The 20,921-nt window shown below is 56.7% G+C and overlaps 1 protein-coding gene across 1 annotated transcript; it reads left to right on the top strand.

Annotated features, from left to right (window-relative positions):
* Positions 1–1,059: 1,059 nt before the first annotated feature.
* FURIN (furin, paired basic amino acid cleaving enzyme) lies at positions 1,060–20,124 on the top strand. The gene is made up of 16 exons (XM_028706161.2): positions 1,060–1,165; positions 4,760–5,094; positions 9,552–9,650; positions 10,631–10,726; positions 12,382–12,510; positions 12,997–13,073; positions 13,437–13,525; positions 14,253–14,425; positions 14,554–14,766; positions 14,865–14,965; positions 15,093–15,196; positions 15,293–15,410; positions 16,205–16,384; positions 16,478–16,602; positions 17,515–17,631; positions 18,434–20,124. The coding sequence occupies exons 2-16, from the start codon at positions 4,915–4,917 to the stop codon at positions 18,976–18,978; spliced, it is 2,346 nt and encodes a 781-aa protein (XP_028561994.1). The 5' UTR covers positions 1,060–1,165; positions 4,760–4,914; the 3' UTR covers positions 18,979–20,124.
* The last annotated feature ends 797 nt before the right edge of the window (positions 20,125–20,921 follow it).

Here is a 20,921-nt window from a genome sequence, read left to right as displayed (position 1 = left end):
CTCTGGAGCATCTCTCTGCTCGCCTGCCCGCAGGGTGGGGGTGGCCATAACAAGGAGGAGGGGGGGTCCCTCGTGCTGGCAGCTCTAGAGGTGCCAACTAGGCACAAATTAACTGTTGCCACTTCAAACTAGAAAGCCCACGGAAGTCTGAAAGTTAACAAAAAGGTGGAGCCATGAGAAGTGCAATTGAGCTTCCCCGTCCCACCCGTCTGATTTCTGGTTGAAGGAAGACGAACCACAGGGGACCGGATGGGGAAGAAACGGGCAGCTACCTGCCAAGGGAGGGAGAGGAAAGACGGTTCACCTGCTGGGCTAGATGCGGGTCTGATCTGACACAGCAGGGCTCGTCTGACGTTCTGGGGGGATAAGCGAGCCCAGGGCAGCCAAGTTGTTTTGGCACAAGCACTTCGTCCCATCCCTGGCAGTAAAAGCATAAAAGTAACAAACAGCTGCCCTCGCAGGGCACATAAAATCGGCGGCCGAGGCCGGCGCTGCTGCTGCTAAGCTGCGCAGGATTCCGGTGACCTGCTCGGGTGCCCAGAGGCCAGCTGCTCAGCGCTCCGGAGAGGACCGATCACACGCTTCATGCACGGGAAGCGCTCGGGCCAAGCCCGGGAGCCGCGGTCAGGCCAGGCCAAGCCAAGAGCCGCAGGCTTGGCACAGGCGAAGGGCCGGCCTTGGAATCGCCGTGGCTGCTGGCAGATGGGGCGGCCCAAAGGCGCTTCCAGGTTCCTTTTCTCTGCTCGCCCGCCCGCCCGGGGGGCGCTTCCTCCTCTCGGGCAAGCGGGCAGGGGGCCCAAAGAAGGCCCGCCTCTCCTGCTCGCTGCTGCAGTCGGGAGTGACGGCATCCGGGGGCGCCCGCCCGCTTCCCTGCCTGCCTGCCTTTTCGCCTGCGCTCTCGGTGCCCCTCGTCGGGAGGAGGAGCCGTAGAGGGCCGCCCCCTCTCCGGTCCGTCCGGCGGTTCCTGGGAGTAAACAAGCGCTGCGCCTCCGCCTCCTGCTGCTGCCCGCGGGGCGGGGGCTCCTCCGGGCTGGGCTTCCCGGTCCTTCCCTCCCGTCTAGGTGACGCTGCTCCTGCCGCCGCCCATAAAGGGGCCAGACGGGGCGGGCGGGCGCTGCCAGACGCAGGAACCCTTCGGAGGAGAGGAGCAGCCGGCGGCGGCCCGGTAAGGCAGCGGCCGGTGTTTCGGGCAGGGGCCGGGGGGGGGGAAGCGAGCTATCTAGCAGTCGGTCCGTCCGCCCTGTTGCTGCTGCTGCCCGTCCCCCTGGAGGCGACGGGACGGGGTTTTTCTCGCTCGACCCGCCTGGGCCCTTCCCGAGGGAAGCTTCCTCGACGCCCTGACTGGAGAAGTGCTCGGCCAGGTCTTTCCCGACGGCGCGGCCGTGACGCTTGAAGCCGAGTAGTCTGAGGTCGCCGGGAGGCGGCGCAGGTGGCGCCTGGCCCTTGCCGGCCTCCCCGAGCAATGCCCACTCGGGGCATGGCACATTCCCGAGGCCGTCTTCAGCCGGGCCTGTCGGCGGCAGGAACCCCCAAGGGCAACCTCCCCCCTTTGGCGTGGCTTGTTTTCCTCCCTCGCCGTCTCCTCCGGCTTTCCGTCTTTAACCGCGGCGAGGGGAGGCGTGAGTCACCCTGCCTGCCAGACGAGCCTGGGCGGCCAGCTGCGCTGCGCTGGGGGGCCAGGCAGAAGTCGGCGTGGACGTGGCCTTCCCGACGGAAGCGACGGCCCGGCTGCCCCGAGAAAGTTCCCCCGGACCACTTCCCCGCCCCCTATGAAACGGGGGAGAGGGTCCCACGGATTGGACCTCCATTTAATAAGCAGAGAGAAGTGGGTTGCCAATATCTTGGGGTACCATACGGGGGACCTGGCTACTCTGGAGTTGTCCTAGGGTAGGGGGGGAGAATACAAGGCCACCGCTTAGCTTCCACCGGGAAGGTGGGGGTGGCGGCTGCCGTCTGAGCTGGCGAGGCTGACTGCTTTCTGTCCAGCTGCACTGTCCTCCCGCTTCTAAGGAAATGAGTCGATGCTGTCATAGTCCTCGCCACTTCTGGGTGCTCTTTTCCCCAGCCCTTCCCTCTGTAGGTGTGCTGTCGCAAGAGCGCCTGGATTCTGCCTGCTTGCAGTCTCCCTGGGGCTAGAAGGCTCAGCGGATGTTCCCAGGGCACAGGTGGCCTCTTCATGTGCCTGGGCTCGTGTGGGGCAAGCTGATGTGTGTGGGTCTGTGTCTTCAGGGGACTCCGAGTGTGCTGGAGGCTGAGGCGGGAGTGGGAGGGATTTAGCCAGGTGTACCTGAGTCTGGCTGGAGAAGCTCTCCAACTGGCTCTGGAGGGAAGATGTCAACCGTTCTCCCACCCCAGTGCTCTTTCTTAAGCTGCCTGTGGACATAGCGTGGTTGTTGGTTTTCTGCCCAGTTTGTTGCTGTGCCCAAAGAGGTCACAGGATGAAAGTCCCTAAGCCACCTTCTCTCTGGGTCATGGTATGAGGCTTTGGCCTCCACAGTCACTTACAGACTCCTTGTTAAGACCGTTTTCATGGAAGACAATTTTACTCGGCTACAAGTGATCGCCAAAGAAGATGAGGCTTTTGTGGTGTGTCATGAGTTTGGGTTTGCATACCTCTAAGGGTTAACTCACTTCCCTTCCTGCTGTAAGAGACACTCTTCTGCTGCCTTGTTGCCTGGGGATGGAAACTCCTCTGGTTTTCCATTCAGACAGACTCTTCCATCTCCTCCTGCCTGGCCTGGCCTGGCATGCAGCTGCCACTCCCTCTCCTCTTTATGGCATTTCAAAACTTCCTGGCATTGAACCACAGGAGCTGCTTCTGTTCCCCTATCCCTCTGGGCCCCTCAGTTAAAGGAATAAGCTTGTTCCCATAGAGCGAGGCATGCGGGGCAACATCTGTGTCCCTCCCCTTAGCCATATGGGAGTTGTTTAGCAGTGTCTTGAGGGCCCCTCGTTTTGCAGCATTGTTTCAATGAACAAGTTTTATTGTCAGGATTTTAGATGTGGCAGAGCAGCCCTGGCCACAGACCGACCTAGAAGGGCCAGGTCATAAAGGACCCAGGAGCACAGCTGATGGCACAGGGTGCATGTGTTAGGAACTGGTTGCCATCTGCGGGGAGCGGCCAAGCCTGCTGGAGACCGTGATCTCAGGGGACTGGATTCTGCTTCAGGGGCAGACCAGCTGCTGTGCCTGCAGAATCTCCTGGGTTCAGTTCCCAGCAGCATCTCCAAGGAGCAGGAGCAGGTGGCCAGTGCTGTTGGGAAAGACCGTCCTCTGTGCCTGAGACCCTGCCCATTGGAGGAAGCCATATTGAGCCAGGTGGACCAAAGGCTTGACTCTGGTGGTGGCAGCAACAGCAGCTTCATAACTGGTAGTACGGAAGCTCACCTCTGATCCGTCCCACCTTGGGTCACTTCTGGTCATGTGTTGTTGGCATGAGGGTTTGGGTGACTTGGAAGAGAGGAGACTCTGGCCTTGCAGAGAGCAAATGATCCTTCAGGTTCTGTTCCAAAGTCTAAGTTCCTTATTGCTAAGCCAACAATGGAGTGCTTTGTAGTCTCTGTCTGCTGCATGGCTGGCCTCACAGTGGTCCTGAGTCCCAGGTTCTTCTTGTTCTTTCACCCACCTACCCTCTATCAAGTGTGCCTTTTTGATATTCCCTCGCTTTCTGTGTCCCTGGGAGGTGAGTGGAGCACTTTGCGCTCTGCCTGCCTTGGTGCAGAAGGTTGACAGATCAGCATAGGGAGGTGGAACTGGGGTGACAGCCCAGGGCTAGATAGAGCTTTAAGTTTCCCCAAGTGTTGCAGGAGGGATTCTGAGGAGGTAATTTGTGGGCGTTGTTGGTCCCTGCCCATCTCTGCAGACTTGTTGACCCCTGTTTAACTTGTGTCTCCATAAGCACCACCTCTGCCTTCTCAGTAGCTTTCCAAAGAAGTGTGGGAAATGCGGAACTGCAAATTTCCACATTCTGCAAGTATCTGCTTCAGATATTTTATACCCCTTCAATTAAAAATAATAATCCCAGGACAGTTCACAGTTGCCGATAACCATATGCAAATACAGTTTGCCAAAGTCTAATTGCACATTCTTCGCCCCCTCATAGGATTCCAGAGCCTCTGATTAGAGGAGGGTTAAGCTGCCTCAGCAATGGGTGTGGGGGGCTGATCCCTTCTTGGCTGCTCAAGAACCCGAGTCAGAGCCTCCCGGCCTTGAAACTTTCCCTAAACCGTGGCTTCCTTGGGTCACTCCCAGGTAGTTCAGCTGCAGCCCAGCCTCTCTCTTCGCTCAAGGCCTGTGAAGTAGGTAGAGGAGCTCTTTTTGTCAGTTTGCCCCCGGGGCCAGCCTGGCCCAGGAGCCTCCTGTTGGAGTTTTCAGCCCTGCTAGGCCACCCAAGTGGATGAGTGCCTGTCTGGCCAAAAGAGCCCTGGACGTTCCCCGCCCCTCCTGAACATGCAGCTTCTTCAGCTCTTGGGAGCAGGGCCCTTTTCCTGGGGAGGGTTAAGGGAGGGGACGAGGAGGCACCTGATGGTCATTGGGGGGCAAAGAGCTCTGGGAAGGGATCTCAGCATGCTGGGTGCAGGAACAGCTTACTTGTCACACTTCTCTGCATCCTGGGGTGTGGGACAGACCTTTGGGGTGGTGGCACATCAAGCCTGTGCTGAGGTGCCCATGAGCAGGTCTGTGTGTGGCTCCTCATCACCATCCTGACCTTTTGCTAGTCTCTGTCCAGGATCTGAATCTCTCCTTTTCTCTCCCCAGGTGCTGCGCAGGTGACACCCTCGAGGTTTGCCTCCTGCTCTCCCTCTCCTGACCGCTAGCCCTGATGCTGCCTCGGACTGACTGGGGGCTTGCTGGGCGGCAGAGTGAAGGCCTGCTTTGAGGTGCTCCCTGGGCTCCCCCCTTTCCCGGCTTTCATGGATCTGAGGCCACCCTGGCTGCTGTTGTTGTGGACTCTGATTGGGGCCCTAGCTCTCCTGGCCAGAGAAGTGCTTGGCCAGCACGTCTACACCAACACCTGGGCCGTCCTAGTCCCTGCTGGGCCACAGGAAGCGGAGCGGCTGGCCAAGAAGCATGGATTCCTCAACTTGGGCCCGGTGAGTGACGCCTGCAGCCTCCCTGGAGCTAGTGCAACCCCAAACCTGAAGGGAAGCTGAAATGGGCTAAGGGAGGGAGCAGCCCCTGATTCGGGGCTTGGAAGGGGTAAAGAAGAAGGCCAGGTGTGGTGGTGCTGCCTTTAGAAGGGCATGAAACAAATGCTGAAGCCAAGAGCCTTGCTGGGGTTTGAGGCAGACCTGCTGCTCTCCTCATTGCTGGGGTCTGGGAGAGGGGCTCTTTTCCATGCATGGAGGCACTGGGAGGTGCTAACAATAGAGGCAGGGTGCTTGGCTGTGGTGGGCGAGCTGGAAACTCCACCTGGGAAAGTCTGTTGGGAGTTCAGAGCTAGCTGAGATTGGGATGAGGAACCAATGTTTGCCCAGGTGGGATTGGCCAGCGACTATGGTGTCATATGATTGGTTTTCCTTCTCCTACAACCTATAGTTCAATTTGCTTTCAGGAGTTGCATTGAGTTTTTTGTAGGCCTTTGGCAGAATATTTTCATGTGCTCTGCAGAGGGGCTGGCTGTGGTGGGTGGGAGGTGCTGCTTGATGTGCTGAAGGTAGAATGTGGCTCCAGTGGCGGCAGGCTGCTCTACCTTTTTCCTTGTCCTTTCTAGTTGAATGTGCTTCAGTTAAACTCCCTACAGGTGGAAAGGTGACGTTTGTGCGCCTTACAAAAGGGCATTTGTTGCTGCCTCTTGAAAAGTGACTTTTTGCTGGTGGCTGGTTGGCTCTCTTTGCCCCAGGAGCCTCGTATCTTGGAGGTGGTGGTGGGCCCAGCTGCCCTGTGTTGACACACGACTAATGCAAGCTTTGCTTGGCATCAGGCATGGAGTTGCCAGTTGCATCATCTTCTGGGCAGATTTGGAAAGGTCAAAAGCACAGCCTGCCCCCTGAGGCTGTTTGCACTTCACCTGCATGTGGGATTGGACACTGTGTGCCCTGGGGCTGTTTGCCTACCTTGAGGCCACCCCTTGTTCTCATCCGGTGGGATTTCATGCCACGCTCTTTGCTGCCCTGCAACTCTTGAATCATTTCACCCTTGACTGGAGTGGGAAGACGTGGCATTGACCAGCATTGACAACGGGGCTGATGAGCTTCACTGAAGCCCACCTAAGGCAGGGCTGACTGCAGGGTGGGGCTGGCACTCGGGATGGATTGGATCTCTTGCTCCAGGGGGAGATGAGGGAGTCCAGCTCTTTTGGGGCTGGCTCTGTTGAAAGCACTTGACATGTTGACAGGGAGGTGCAGCACCCCATTCCCACCTCATCTCCTGGTCATATGGCCGCCTTAGAGGGAGGCCCAGAGGCTTCCTCACTTGCTGAGCTCACCAACTGTTTAAGGGCTCACCCAGACTTCCTTCTGCACCACACTTTCCTGCCACAGGCCTGCACTTTCTAGGTCCGTGTCCAAGTGATTTTATATGTATGTGTTGCCGCTACCCTTAGAAAAACTGCTGAATTGGAGCAAAAGGGAATCCGTGGAAAAACTGATTACCATTTGTTCCAATTCAACAGTAAACAGTGGGTTTTCCCAGGGGAAGCGGTGAAACACACTCAAAAAACCACATGGACCTAGAAAGTGTGTACCTATGCCTAGAAAACATGGCATAGTCTTGAAAAGCCCTGACTCCAGAGTGAAGCTTGGTTGGGGGGCAGGACGGGGGCTTGGCCTGCTAGAGCATCTTTGGGGGACAAAACAAGCTGTTCCTTTGGAGCTAAGAACGTAAGAAGAACCTGCTGGATCAAGCCAAATGGGGCCCATCTATTCAGTTTTCTGTTCTCACAGTGAACGTCCTGCAATCAGGTGCCCCTTCTGGGAAACTTGCAAGCAGGACTTGAGCACAAGGGCAACTCTCAACTCCTGTGGTTTCCAACTGTGGAGACAGAGCATAGCCACCCTGCTAGTAGTCACTGATTGCCCTCTCCTCCCTGAATTTGCCCAATCCTCTTTTAAAGCCATCCAAGTTGATGGCCATCACTGCCTCTTGTGGGCATGAGTTCCATAGCTAAATTTCGTGAAGAATGACTTTCTTTTATCAGTCTTGAACCTTCCAACTGTCAGCTTTATTGGATGTCCATGCATGAGTTCTAGTGTTGAGAAGGGAGCAAAACTTGCTCTACCCACTTTCCCCCACGCTATGCATGATTTTTATAAACTTCTATCACACTTTGGTCTTCTTCTTCGCATGAGGATCAATCCAGGCTGCTTGCCATTTGCCAGCCCCTGGTTGCAATTGCCCCTTCACCGCTTCCTCCCTCGCCAACTCAAGGTCTCCACCGTGCAGGCAATGAGAGCCAGGCATCCTGGCCTTGCACACTAGGTAACAAACTTTCCCTGCTGCAATTTCTGGGGGTTGAACTATCCTTTGGAGCTGGATGTGGGTTCTGGCAGACGACATGGCAACAGAGTCTTCTGTTCCGGGTGGTGAGCTTTTGCAGAACATCCTACCCTTCCAGTCCTGGTCAGATCCTGTGAGCCCAGTGAGGGGAGGTGCTGTGCAGCAGGCTGGGGCTCAGGCTCAGTTGGGCTGGGGTGGAGGGGTAGAATACTCTGCAGAAAACCCAAGACCCCTGGGGCAGGGGGCACGTGGAGGAGGTAGTCATGCAGAAGTGGGCTCTCTCTGCCACTGGACCTTTGATTCCGGAGGCAGGAAAGAAGCTGTTCAGTGAAATTCCTTTTGTTCATCTGTGAGGAATGTTTTGCCCCTGGCACAACTGGAATGGACCAGGGCTCAGTCCGGCGCAGCCTAAGGCCCAGGAGTGAAGCTAAGGAGTGGGGTGTCAGTCCTCTGTGGATCATGCTTCTTCCTTCCTGCGCTGGCCTGTGCCGCTGTACCCCCTATGTGCCCGTTGTGGCTCCTGGCTCCTTCCTAGGGCAGGCTGAGCAGGTTTGTGGTGCTGGCACCTGCGGGCAGCAGCCAAGGCAAGAGGCCCTGCGAAGGGGAATCCTGTTTGTTTTGGGGAAAATAGGGCAGGGAGCCAGGGCCTGGTGCACAGCCAGGCGTGGGGCAGGCAACAACTAGCTCGGGGTTCTGAGGCACTCCCAGGAAGAAGGCAAAGGGATCTGGGAAGAGGGGAGTCCCTTCCTTGAAGACCTGGGGCTGGCCCCAGCTGCCCAGTTGAGGGCTTGTGCTGCATTCAGCAAGGGGCTGGGGGACCAGAAGAGCCTCTCCTTGCTAAGGCTGGAGCCCATCAGGGTGGGGCACCTCCCTCTCCTCTCTGCCTGGCAGTGACGCTCTGTCTGTGAATTGCCCCCACCGCTGGCACAGTGCCAATTCTTGGGGCAGGAGCTGGTGTCCCCTTACACTTAAGCCCTTGTTTCCATGGCAAAATGCCCTGCAATTCTCTTCAGCTGTCTTCTGGGGAGGGGGGAATTGCACGACCCCTTTTTTTGCAATTGAGCGTTGAGAGTGGAGGCTTCAGCCCCTGGAATGTGCAGGCTGAAAGTGTCCTGGGAGGAGACTCTGGTGAAGGGGTCTGTTGGGGGCTAGGGGCTGCTGTTGGGCTGTGGACGCTGATAAATACTCCTGTATCTGTCTTTCTCCAAGCAAAGACAATTCCATGGTGGTCGTGGAGTTCCCTCTTTTCATCCTCGCAGTAACCTTGTGAGGTTGGCTAGGCTAAAAGGGACTTCCCCTGTGAGCCTTGCAGCCAAGAAGAGAATAGGGCAAGATGGGTCAACCACAATTGCTGTGGGACCTCCATGCCCGCTTTCTTCCTTCCCTTGAGCTTCCTCTTCACAGAGGGCAACCCTTTTGACCTGCTGGCATACCCGATCCTCCTGCCTTTGCCTGCAGTGGTGGTCTGTGCCCTGCTAAGAATAAGAGTTTGGATTTGATATCCCGCTAAGAGTGTGGGTGTGAGAAATGAGAGGGGACCTTCAGAAATTGTCACCTGGGAGGCTGCACACTGGATGCTGGAAGGGAGTAGGAGCCTGTCGCTGGCAAGGCTTAGGTGGGAGTCCCTCAAGTGTCCGCTTGGCATAGCTCTCCCCCTCCTCCTCCTCCTCCTGTGCCATCTCTAGGGAAGCCAGCAAGCTGCCGTTTTCCTTCCTCCTCCTCTCTGCCACTTGGGCCCAGCGCCACGAGGTCACTTGAGGAGCTGCTGCTCTCGCCCTGCCCTTCTTTTGAGGGGTTTGTTTAAAGATTAGAGATTTACATCAGAATCTTCTTAGCATCTTAGCCAGGCCCTGCAGGCAGCATGTGGGGAAGGAGCAGGAGCCAGCTGGTGGCCCTCATGGGGATGGGCGGGGGGGGGGAGAGGAGCTCCTGGATTTGGCCTCTCCTCCCTCCCCTCCATGTAACTGGGTGCCAGCATGTGGGGCTATACTGGCCCATGGGGAGCCTCCCCTGGATGGGACCTCTGCCTTGTGCTATCACGGGCTGCCCTGCTTGGACCGACACATGGGAGATTTTTTTGCCTCATTCATTCCTCCTTTCTCCCCCACCCTAGATCGTTGGAGACTATTACCACTTCCATCACCGAGGGGTGGCCAAGCGTTCCCTCTCCCCACACCGGTCCCACCACAGCTATCTGGGCAGAGAGCCACAGGTGAGTCCACAGAAGCAGGGAACCTGTTGCAAGTGAGAGGCAGTCACCATGGGGGTGCTACAGAGCACAGAAGCCCTGGTTCTGGTCAATGCAGACCTGATGCACTGGAGGGCTTTGGTGCCCGCTTCTCCTGGAGACAGCTGGGGTTGGCTCCTGGCTGAGCTCCCACGGTGGAGAGAGCAGAGCGGCTTTCTGCCTCCAGCATGCCTCGACTGGGCACTTTTGTGCTCTGCACATGGCCTGGGGCCGGTTCTGGGATAGGCTGTGGAGGGTGTCCAATCAGGCTGGTTTTAAACCAGATGGGCCTGATAGCCTGGTTCCATTTTGGGCTGCAGAAGAAATCCCAGGGGATTAGCAGCCTGTCTGGGCCACCTCCTCCTCTGCAATTCTGGCTCTTCATTACCCTTCCCTTCCTCCAGGGTGTCTCCTGCCACATCACCTTCTCAACAATCCTGGGAGGCAGGCTGGGCAATACAGCAACTGGCCCAAGGCCAGCCAGTGAGCCTCATGCCTGGGGATGTGAACTGAATCCTAGCCTGACACTGCAATAACTGCAACATTGCTGCCAGTCAGTGCAGACAACGCTGAGCTAAGTGGGCCACTGGCCTGACTTGGTCCAAGAAAGAGATGAGAGGGTGGAGCCCTGCCAGGCATTTTGGTGGCTGCCTGAGTCCTTCTGGTCTTCCTATGGGTGGCAATAGGGGAAGGGATGGGTCCCCTCCACATTTGGCCAAGGATGTCCCTGGCCTGACTGACCCTGGTCCTCCTGGGCGTTGTGGGGTTCGAGAGTCCACTTTGTGCGTGGCTGAATTGAGCTTCACCCCTGCAGGTGCCAAGATCTTTCCACAAAGCATCCTGTCATTCTTGCCAGCAACTGTGCCCCCGCCAGCCACCTCCATGGGGACCTGGTTGCTCCTTGCACCCAAGGGTGCACTTGGGAGGCTGCCCTTAAGTGCCTTTTCTGCCTTTTGCCTCCCCAGGTGCACTGGCTGGAGCAGCAGGTGTCCAAGCGCCGGACAAAGCGGGACACCTTCCTGGAGCCCTCAGACCCCAAGTTCCCTCAGCAGTGGTACCTGGTAAGTGGGAGGGGAGGGGGGCGTGATGATGAAGGGAAGCAGAAGCCACCAGGCAACAGGCACTGGATTCTGCCCTCCCCAGGGCTGCTGCCAGCCATGCCCTTCCACCCACATGGTGGTTGGGCAAGGGCGCCCTGATGTGACTGCTAATCCCCTCCCACAGAGTTAATCACTCCCTCCCTCCCTGCCTGGAGGATTAGTGGCAGCCTGGGAACAAAGCCCCCTCCATGACTGAGCTCACAGGAGCTGCCACCGCCCCGGAACAGAATCTGCCCCGGCCCTTGGACTGCCAGGAGCTCCCAGAGGCCACTGAGGGGCACCATCCGGATTCTGTCCTAAACAATGGGGCAACATAATTGCTGTTGTTGTTGCTAATTTATTTATTACTTGCCCTTCACCCTAAGGTCCCAGGGCAGGTCATAGCATTAAAAACAATACAGGCAACTCTCAGTTTACGCGTGTTCAGCAGGACTGCATACACATGCATTACACCAAACCCGGAAGTGACTTTTAAAACAGCAAAAATGGGCCCTCAGAGAGCCCAGAAACAGTGCCCAGAAATCCCACAAGCCTTTGCACTGACCTTTGAGGCCTGTGGAGGGTTTGAATTTGAGAAAGGAGGTTTGGAGGGAGTGATTGTGGTGGATTTTGGTGGTCTGGTAAGTGGTGCTGGTTTTTCAAGGGTTTCCATAGGTTTAGAGCAGTGTTTCCCAAACTTGGGTCTCCAGCTGTTTTTTTCAGACTACAATTCCCATCATCCCTAACCACTGGCCTTGCTAGCTAGGGATGATGGGAGTTGTAGTCCAAAAACAGATGGAGACCCAAGTGTGGGAAAGACTGGTTTAGAGGGCGTTTGCAGGCATTTCCAATGATGTTTCAAGTATATGTGATTTCACTGATGCGGGCAGTGCCTCGGAACATAATCCCCGTGTAAATTGGGAGTTGCCTGCATTACAAATAATTTAAAACAACCTCCCACCATAAGAATCAGAAGCCAGAGGAAAGAGGTGTGTCTTCAGCATTCTCCAGAAGCTGTGCAATGAAGGTGCCAGGCGAACCTCTTTGCGGAGGGAGTTCCACAGCTTTTAGGGGCCACTACAGAGAAGGCTGTCTCCCAGCACGTTCTCTTTGTGCCAGTGTTTCTCCCCCAAAGCTGGGGGTCTTTCACGGTCCATTTCCAACTGGGGACTTGTCAGGCGTTGAAGGAGGTGTTGCTGCAGAGCAGATTCTCCCCCACCCCTCCTCCCCACTGTAGAGTCCTCTTTGCATAGCATAGAATAGTAGGGCCAAGAGGCTGGAACTGGCATTCTCCTGCCCCAATGAATATGTGGGGCTTGATCCTGCCACTTTCCAGGAAAATGGGAGGGGGTAGTGAAGGGAGCAGCAGCCAGCATTCCCCAATGCTCAGCTACAGATTCTTCCTTAAAGACTTAGCTGTAGTTCCCGCATGGCAGGGGGTTGGACTAGATGACCCTTGGAGTCCTTTCCAACTCTGCAGTTCTATGATTCTGTGAGCCAGGCATCTGGGGTCTAGTTAGAGATGGTTGCCTCCCCCACCCCCATGTGACGAAACACTGCCACGGCTCCTTAGCCTTTAGAGTTGCCCTACTGGCTGTGCTGACTAGCTTTCTGCTCCCCCCACCTTTGCCCTCCAGTCCAATGGGAACCAGCGAGACCTAAACGTGCGGGAGGCCTGGCAGCAGGGCTACACGGGGCGTGGCATCGTGATCTCCATCTTGGACGACGGCATTGAGAAGAACCACCCGGATCTGGAGGCCAACTACGTGAGTGGGATGTGAGCGGGCTCCCTTGGCGCATGCCGTGCCCACTTTGCAGGGCTGGTAGAAGGGGCCGCGAGTCTTCCTGGGACAACCCCCTCCCATCCAAGCTGAGGCCACTTTTGCACGCAAGCTGAGGGAAGCTTTGTAGCAGTAACAAAATCCCAGAGTCCTCCTGAGCCCCATCAAGCCCTGCCTGTGATGGAATGAGCCAAGCAAATTCAGCCTTTGGTTGTGGCTACTTGCAGCACCACTTTGCATCACATGTGGAACAGTGGTCCTTTCTGGACTCTTGGGGTCACAACTGGAGCTTTCGGAACTGGGAGTTTACTGCTGGTGCAGAAAATGTGATTGTGGGGAGGGCAATTCCAGCGGGGAAAGAGGTGGTGCTGGGCTCTTTCGTTGCGATTCCTGCATTGCAGGTAGTTGGACTAGAGGGATCCCCCGGGATCCCTCCCAACTCTACAATACTGTAATTCTTCCTTCCTTCAGGATCCTGCCGCCAGCTTTGATGTGAACGATCAGGATTCAGACCCTCAGCCGCGTTACACCCAAATGAATGACAACAGGTGGGGAGCCTTTCCGGAGAGAGGTTGGGTAGGGATGGGAGATATTGGGTAGGGAAAGAGGAACACCACTTCTGCTCAGTCCTGGAAGCTCAGTCGCTGGGGACATGTGGGCTGGGAACGGCGCTGTGCAGAAGGAAAGGTGGATGGAGCTTCCTACCCCCTGGGAATGCTGCACTTCCCCCCTTTGTCCCCCTCCCCGCCTTTGCCCATTTGAACCCTGACTGTTCAGGCTGCACTGAGAGGGAGAGAAGTTTGGGGCAGGTTTGCTTGTCCCCTGCTCCCTGTTTTCTCCCTGTTCTAATGTATGGCTACCAGTCCCTCCCCACCCAGCTCAAGTCAGACCTCCCTCTCTCCTTCTTACAGGCATGGTACTCGGTGTGCAGGCGAAGTAGCTGCCGTGGCAAACAATGGCATCTGTGGTGTAGGTGTTGCTTACAACGCCAAGATCGGAGGTGAGGAGGGCATTGTCTCCGCTTTGGGCTGTACTCCTCATCCAGCTTTTCACACTGGGTTAGCTGCCCAGAGGGGGCCTGAAATCATAAATTGTAGAGTTGGAAGGGACCCCGAGAGTCATCTAATCCAACCCCCCTGCAAAGCAGCAATAATAATAATAATAATAATAATAATAATAATAATAATAATAAATAATAATAATAAATTTATTATTTATACCCTGCCCATCTGGCTGAGTTTCCCCAGCCACTCTGGGCGGCTCCCTATTGAGTGTTAAAAACAATACAGCATTGGATATTAAAAACTTCCTTAAACAGGGCTGTCTTCAGATGTCTTTTAAAGGAACAGGAGGTCGTTCCCCTGTCAAACAGCTCTTATAGTCTCCTTTCTTGTCATTTGGATCCGTTAGTTTGGGTCCTACACTCTGGAGCATCACAAAATAAGCTTGCTCATTCCTCCATGTGGCAGCCCTTCAGATATTTGAAGTTGGCTCCCATATCACCCCTTCTCCAGGTGAAACATACCTAACTCCTTCCATCATTACCCATAAGGCTTGGCTTCCAGACCCTTGATCATCTCTGTCACCCTCTTAAGCACCTCTTCCAACTTGTCAATACCCTCCTTAAACTGTGGTGCCCAGAACTGGGCACAGGACTCCCGGTGGGACCCCGCCAAGGCAGACCAGAGCAGTGCCATTAGTGATGTCCATCTGTGCCATCATCTTAGGTGTCCGCATGCTGGATGGAGAGGTGACGGATGCTGTGGAGGCCCGTTCCCTGGGCCTCAACCCCAACCACATCCACATCTACAGCGCCAGCTGGGGCCCTGAGGACGACGGCAAGACGGTGGACGGCCCGGCCCGCTTGGCTGAAGAGGCCTTCTACCGGGGCGTCAGCCAGGTGAGCCTGTGGTCTGCAGCCAGGGGAGGAGGAAGGGTGGCCCTTGGGGTGAGATTGGGCTGCTGCCAAGCCTCCCACCTCCACCCCTAGTCTTGCCTCTGCCTGACTTGGTCCCCACCCCACCCCAGGGCCGCAACGGGCTGGGCTCCATCTTCGTCTGGGCTTCTGGGAATGGCGGGCGCGAGCACGACAGCTGCAACTGCGACGGCTACACCAACAGCATCTACACCCTCTCGATCAGCAGCACCACCCAGTACGGGAACGTGCCCTGGTACAGCGAGGCTTGCTCCTCCACCCTTGCCACCACCTACAGCAGCGGCAGCCAGAACGAGAAGCAGATCGTGAGTCTCCATCGAGCCTGACGGGGGGTTGGGGTTTGGGTGCAGGCTTTGGGTCACAACCTGGCAATCACCCTGTGCCTCCTCCTCCTTCTCCCCAGGTGACTACAGACCTGAGGCAGAAGTGCACCGAGTCCCACACAGGCACCTCCGCCTCTGCCCCGTTGGCGGCTGGGATCATTGCCCTGGCACTGGAAGCAAAGTAAGGGGGCCGGGAGGGAGGGGAGAAGGGCTTGTGGCGGTGCGGGTGCTGCTTTGGTCCCTGATGGAGATGAGGGGTTTGGCACCCTTGCCCTCTCCAGTGAGACACGGCTGCTCCTTCTCCGCAGCAAGAACCTGACCTGGCGCGATATGCAGCACCTGGTTGTGCAGACCTCCAAGCCCGCCCACCTCAACACCAACGACTGGGCCACCAACGGGGTGGGGCGCAAAGGTAAGCAGGCGCCTGCCAAGGACATGCCACTCTGGGGTGGTGGCAGGGGCAGGTCCTGAGCCTCTCACTCACCTTTCTTCCTCCCTCTGCTTGCAGTCAGCCACTCGTACGGCTATGGACTCCTGGACGCCGGCGCCATGGTGACTCTTGCCAGGAACTGGACCTCGGTGGGGCCTCAGCGGAAGTGTGTCCTGGACATCCTCACCGAGCCAAAGTGCGTCCCCACAGTGGAGCGGGGAGGGGGTGGGTTTGGGGTCAGGCCCTCCTTCGGGCCAGCCTGCATGTGGCCAGTTACTGAGGGTGAAACGAGCTTGGGGCGTCGGGCTCCTTGAGGACTAGACTATTGCGTCGTCTGTGTTTGAACATCGCACAGACAATGTGTAGAAATCCTAAGGAGCATCTGATCTGAAACGGGCAGTGGCCTAGAAATCGGGGAAGGAGAGGTGGCTGCAGCTTCCCTTGGCGTGGACTGGAACTGGCTGGAAGCGGCTGGAGGGAGAGAGGGAGGGAGTGTCCATCCGTCCACATGAACCAGACAGAGGAGGCTTTTCAAGGACAGGACAGAGCTGCCTTTCTCCAGGGTGTTGCTGCAGCGGGGGCTGCTCCCATCTCTTGCCCTGCCCTCCAAACACTGCTGAGTGCCAAGGACCGGGCTGGAGTTTGCTTTTCAGGCTAATTCTGGATATTTTGCTGCTAGTGGACAACACCTTGTGGTCCTGTGGTGCTGGACCTCAGGGGATCAGAGGGTGCAGGGGGTGGAGCAGGGATGAGGCTGGGTTGGTGGTCCTTGCTAGAGCAGGCCAGCCCCAGCATTCCTGCCCACTGCAATCCTTTTTTTATCCAGAGTTCTGCCTTGCAGAATTTGCCCTCTGAGGCTGCTGCTGGCTGGCAAAGCCTCCTCCAGCCAGGCTAGGGATCTCAGCTCCTGCGGGAAAGGGAGTGGCAGGGCTCTTGCTCCTTTCACATCCTCTTCCAGCCCTGACCATGGGTGCCTGTTGCCTCCTGCAGGGACATTGGGAAGCGCCTGGAGGTGCGGCAGAAAGTGGATGCCTGCCTGGGGAAGGCCAGCTATGTGGGGCAGCTGGAGCATGTCCAGGCCCGGCTCACCCTCTCCTACAACCGCCGGGGTGACCTAGCCATCCACCTTGTCAGTCCCATGGGAACCCGCTCCACCTTGCTGGCTGCCCGGTAAGCCCCCTACCTTCCCCGGACCCACTCCTTTCTGGGAAGCTGCCTCTGGGCTCTGCCCCCCAATGCCTCTCACTTTTGTCCTCTCCCCAGGCCCCACGACTACTCGGCTGACGGCTTCAATGACTGGGCCTTCATGACGACGCATTCGTGGGACGAGGACCCCACTGGCGAGTGGGTGCTGGAGATTGAGAACACCAGTGAAGCCAACAATTTTGGTAACGGGGAAAGGGCACCTACTTCTCTACGCCCAGACCCACTTGTTGTGGCAAGAAAAATATTCCAACCATCCCGTGCCCCCCGCCCCTTGTCTCAAATCCCTCCAGTCCCCGTGACAGCCACCTGTCATTTCTCCACCCCCTCAGCTTCCTCTGCTCCTTGTCACATCAGCTGCAATTTGGTCTCCCTCCCGGGAGCACTGCCTGACCTCCCTCCCCCTGCTTACTGGGCCCAGCTGTGGGCATTCCCTCCCTTCCCTTCCCGCCCCCCCCAACCCCAACAGCTGTTTAATTCCCTCTTGCTCTGTTTTAATTCCCTGTGACGGAAACCCCAGAAAGGCGGGGGGGGGGGCGCTTCCCCAGCTGCCATCCCTGCCTGTTTAAGAGGCTGCCGGCTGGACAGAAGGAGGGAGGGATGGGGATGCTGTGCTGAGCTCCTGAATGTGGCCCCCTTCCCCACCTGTGGCCTCAACAGCAGCGGCTCACAAACTTGGTTCCATAAACTGATTCCCAGTGCCCCCCCCTTATCCTACAAAAAGCATTACTCAGAATAGCAGTTTGCACCACCCCCTTAATGGTAGATCATAACACAATAACATTCAAAACAATTAATTGCACCTTTGTTCAAAATCCGATTAAAACTATTCAATTTAATTCCACAAAACAGACGACCTTGATCCAGCAATACCAGCTTTTCAGAGTCTGAAAGTCACCCCCTTGCCTCTTAGTGTCGTCCTCCCCCCCCTGTAATCCCACCACCCAGTTTGGGAACCAGTGCTCCTCAGCGTTAGGCCCTTCTTGGGGGCTGTTGCGCAGCAGAGCGTGCCAGGGCACAACTCCTTGAGTGACAGGGAGGAGGGCAGGTTGGGTAGCTCTGCCTCCTCCTCACATCTTCTGCCCTTCCACCCGCAGGCACCCTCACCAAGTTCACGCTGGTTCTGTACGGGACGGCCATCGACCCCCCCAGCCTCTCCAACCAGTTTGAGAGCAGCGGCTGCAAGACCCTGACCAGCAGCCAGGCCTGCGTGGGTAAGTTTTGTTGTAGTTATTTGTTTCATTGCATCCATATCCTACCAGTTTCTCCAAGGAGCTCAAGGTGGCGCCACAGTCTTTCCCTTCCAACAACAACCCTGTGAGGTCGAGAGGCAGCGAATGGCCCAAGGTCACCCAGGGAACTTCACAGCTGAGCAGAGATTTGAGCCCCGGTCTCCTAGGGCATAGTCCAACCACTACACCTCCACTGGCTCCCAAACCTGCTCCACTCGAAAAGCCTATGCTGGAGCCCTGCTCTGAACAACAACAACAATTATTTTATTATTATTATTATTTATACCCCGCCCATCTGGCTGGGTTTCCCCAGCCACTCTGCGTGGTTTACAGCATATCTAAAACCATAAAACATCAAGCGTTAAAAACCTCATGATACAGGACAGGGCTGCCTTCAGGTGTCTTCTGAAAGTTGTGTAATTATTTATCTCCCTGTCATCTGAAGGAAGGCATTCCACAGGGAGGGTGTCACTATCAAGAAGGCCCTCTGCAGTTGCCACCAGGGTTCCTCCCACTAGGCACTGCTCTGAGTGACTGGGCATACAGAGGGCAGCTTTCATAAGCTGTCCAATGTGTTTGGCGCAAATGGGAACCATGCCATCTTCTGCCCATGTCCCTGGGCAAAGGGCCCCCCCCCCACAGAGGGGGCTGTGTGGACAGGAGACCCCACACCCTCTCTCCACTGCAGGTAAGGGGCGGACCTTGCTCCTTGGCACTGCCTGAATGCCTTTTCTTCCAGAGCCTGGAGGCCTGACCCCTTCTCTTGCCCCTTCTCTCCTTGCAGTGTGCGAAGAGGGCTTCTACCTCCACCAGAAGAGCTGCCTCAAAACGTGCCCCCCTGCCTTTGCGCCGGGCACTGTGGCCCCCCCTCTGGAGAACATTCTGGAGCCCCAGCTGAGCTCCCGCCTCTGCGTGCCCTGCCACCCGTCCTGCGCCACCTGCTTGGGCCCGGAAGCCACCCAGTGTCTGTCCTGCCCGGCCCACGCCCACTACAACAGCCAGGAGCAGACGTGCTCCCACCAGACCCAGAGCAGCCGGGCCTCACCCACCCTCCTCAGGGAGGGCCTGCAGGTTGCCGGCGGCCCCTCCCGCTTGCCCGTGGTGGTGGCCATCCTGAGCTGTGCCTTCATCGTCCTGGTCTTCGTCCTGGTCTTCCTGGTGCTGCAGCTGCGCTCCGGGCTGTGCCTGCGCGGGGTCAAGGTGTATTCGCTGGAGAGCGGAGGCATCATCGCCTACAAGGGGCTGCCTTCGGACGCCTGGCAGGAGGGGGCTGAGGAAGAGGAGGAGGGCGAGAGGACTGCCTTCATCAGAGACCAAAGCACCCTTTGATGAGCCTGCAGCCCCCCGGCGCATCAGGGGCAAGACCAAGGGGCCAGAGGCTCTGCACCGGTCTGCTCTCTCACCCCCCCATGGCTGGGTGGGGACCTTGGACAGAGGCACTCTGCGTGTGGGCCAGGATGCTGCTGGAGGACAAGGCGCCCAGGCACCCTAGGCACTGGTTTTAACTCGCCAAAGTGATTTTTTAAAGACTGAACCAGTTTCTCTGCCTGCCTCCGCTGTGGTTGGAGGGGCATCTGCACGGGGCTGCCTTCCTCGCTGCTTGGGGAGGGGCAGGAAAAGCCCCTCAAGCCTTTGTCTCCAGGCAGGGGCATGGCTAAGAGTGCCCCGTCCAATGTGGGGCAGGGGGAGGCAAAGTGGCACAGGCCCTCAGCTCCGTCGCCTTCTTTCTGCCCTGCCAGCAGCAATAAGAGCCTGACTCCTCCTCTCCTGCTCCGTTCCGTGCCCTTCCCACTGATCCACGGAGCTTGTGCCACCGTTTGGGGCCTCTTCCTTGTGCAGCCGGCCACCTGCCTACCCATGCCTTGGTAGACTGGGAGGTGAGCTGGGCTCCTCCTCCTCTTCCCCTGCCCCCACCCGTGACAGTTGGGGCTGAGATGGACGATTGATGCCATGGGTGTGTCTCTTCAACCCAAGGTGGGCGGCTCTGCCCTCCCTCCTGCAGGAGCAGGAATTCCTCTGGGGCCACGGGGAGGGGGCCTGGGGGCCGCGGCTGCTGCTTGACCACTGAGCTGTGCCCAGCCCCTCCCTGGATCTGCCCAAAGTCACTGGAGCTTCCATCTTTCCTCATGTGCCTTGTTCCCCCTCCTCCTCCTCCTCTTCTTCTTCCTCCTTGATGACAATCTGTTGCTGGTCCTGGGGTTGCACTGCCCGCCTCGCCTGCCTCTCTCCCTCCCTCCGGGTCTGTTCCCTGCTCTCTGCTGCTGGCGGAGGTGGAGGCTGTGCAGTTGTGGGCAGGGGAAAGAACGGGCTGCCCAGGACTCGTTTTCTATCATAACTTTTTTGGTGCACAAATAATTTCTTGTAATTTAAACAAGGAGCCAATTCCTGTGGCCAGTTGTTTTGTTTTTTTAATTTAATGGATGTGGATATAACGCTAGAGAGATTAAAGTTTATTAAATGTTGGAACTATGCAAACTTGCTGTGTCCCGCTGTGTTCTCTAGACAGAGCTTTGGTGTTGGTGGGTTGCAGGTGCCTGGCCACAGACACAGGCCTGCCTCACACCTCCCAGGCTGCTAACAGGCCGCCTCTGGCTGATCCATATTGATTGGTTTGGGTCTCCCTGGCCAGGGTCTGCTGCAGAATCAAGGAGGCCAACGTATTGCCCAGACACAGTCCAGTCCGGATGTAAGAACCTAAGTCAGCTGCATCAGGCCAAATGGGACCCACCTAGTCCAGCGTCCTCTTCTTATAGTAGGCAGCAAGATGCCGCAAAGGGAAATCCACAATAAGAAGTTTAGCCCAAGAGCCCCCTCCCCTCCTGTGACTTCCAGCGACTGGTATTCAGAAGCATTGCTGCCTCCACCTGGAGGCACAGAGCATAACCATTATGGCCAATAGTCTCCTCCATGAATCTGTCTAATCCTCTTTTAAAGCCACACAAGTGACCCTGCCTGCTCACAGAACTGCTTCACTGTCAAATGTGCATCATTTACATTACCTGGAAATTTGACATTTGTTTAACCCAGTGGTTATCAAACTATTTTTTCTCTTAGCTACACTTTCAGAATAAAGATTTGCTTGCGCCACACCGAAATTTTTTTATTGAGTAAATCGTGTAGGGAAGAGGGAAATGCGACAGAAGTTTGTAAAATTGCCCATGTCTTAGAGAAAGTGGACAAGGGTAACTTTCCCCAATGCATTCCAAAACGATACTGAATGGTGGAAGATTCAGGGTAGGCAAACGGAAATACTTTTTCACACAGCATAATAG

This window comes from Podarcis muralis, chromosome 14 (genome assembly GCF_964188315.1).
Source record: "Podarcis muralis chromosome 14, rPodMur119.hap1.1, whole genome shotgun sequence".
NCBI lineage: Eukaryota > Metazoa > Chordata > Lepidosauria > Squamata > Lacertidae > Podarcis > Podarcis muralis.
This window is presented reverse-complemented; position numbering and strand designations above follow the sequence as displayed.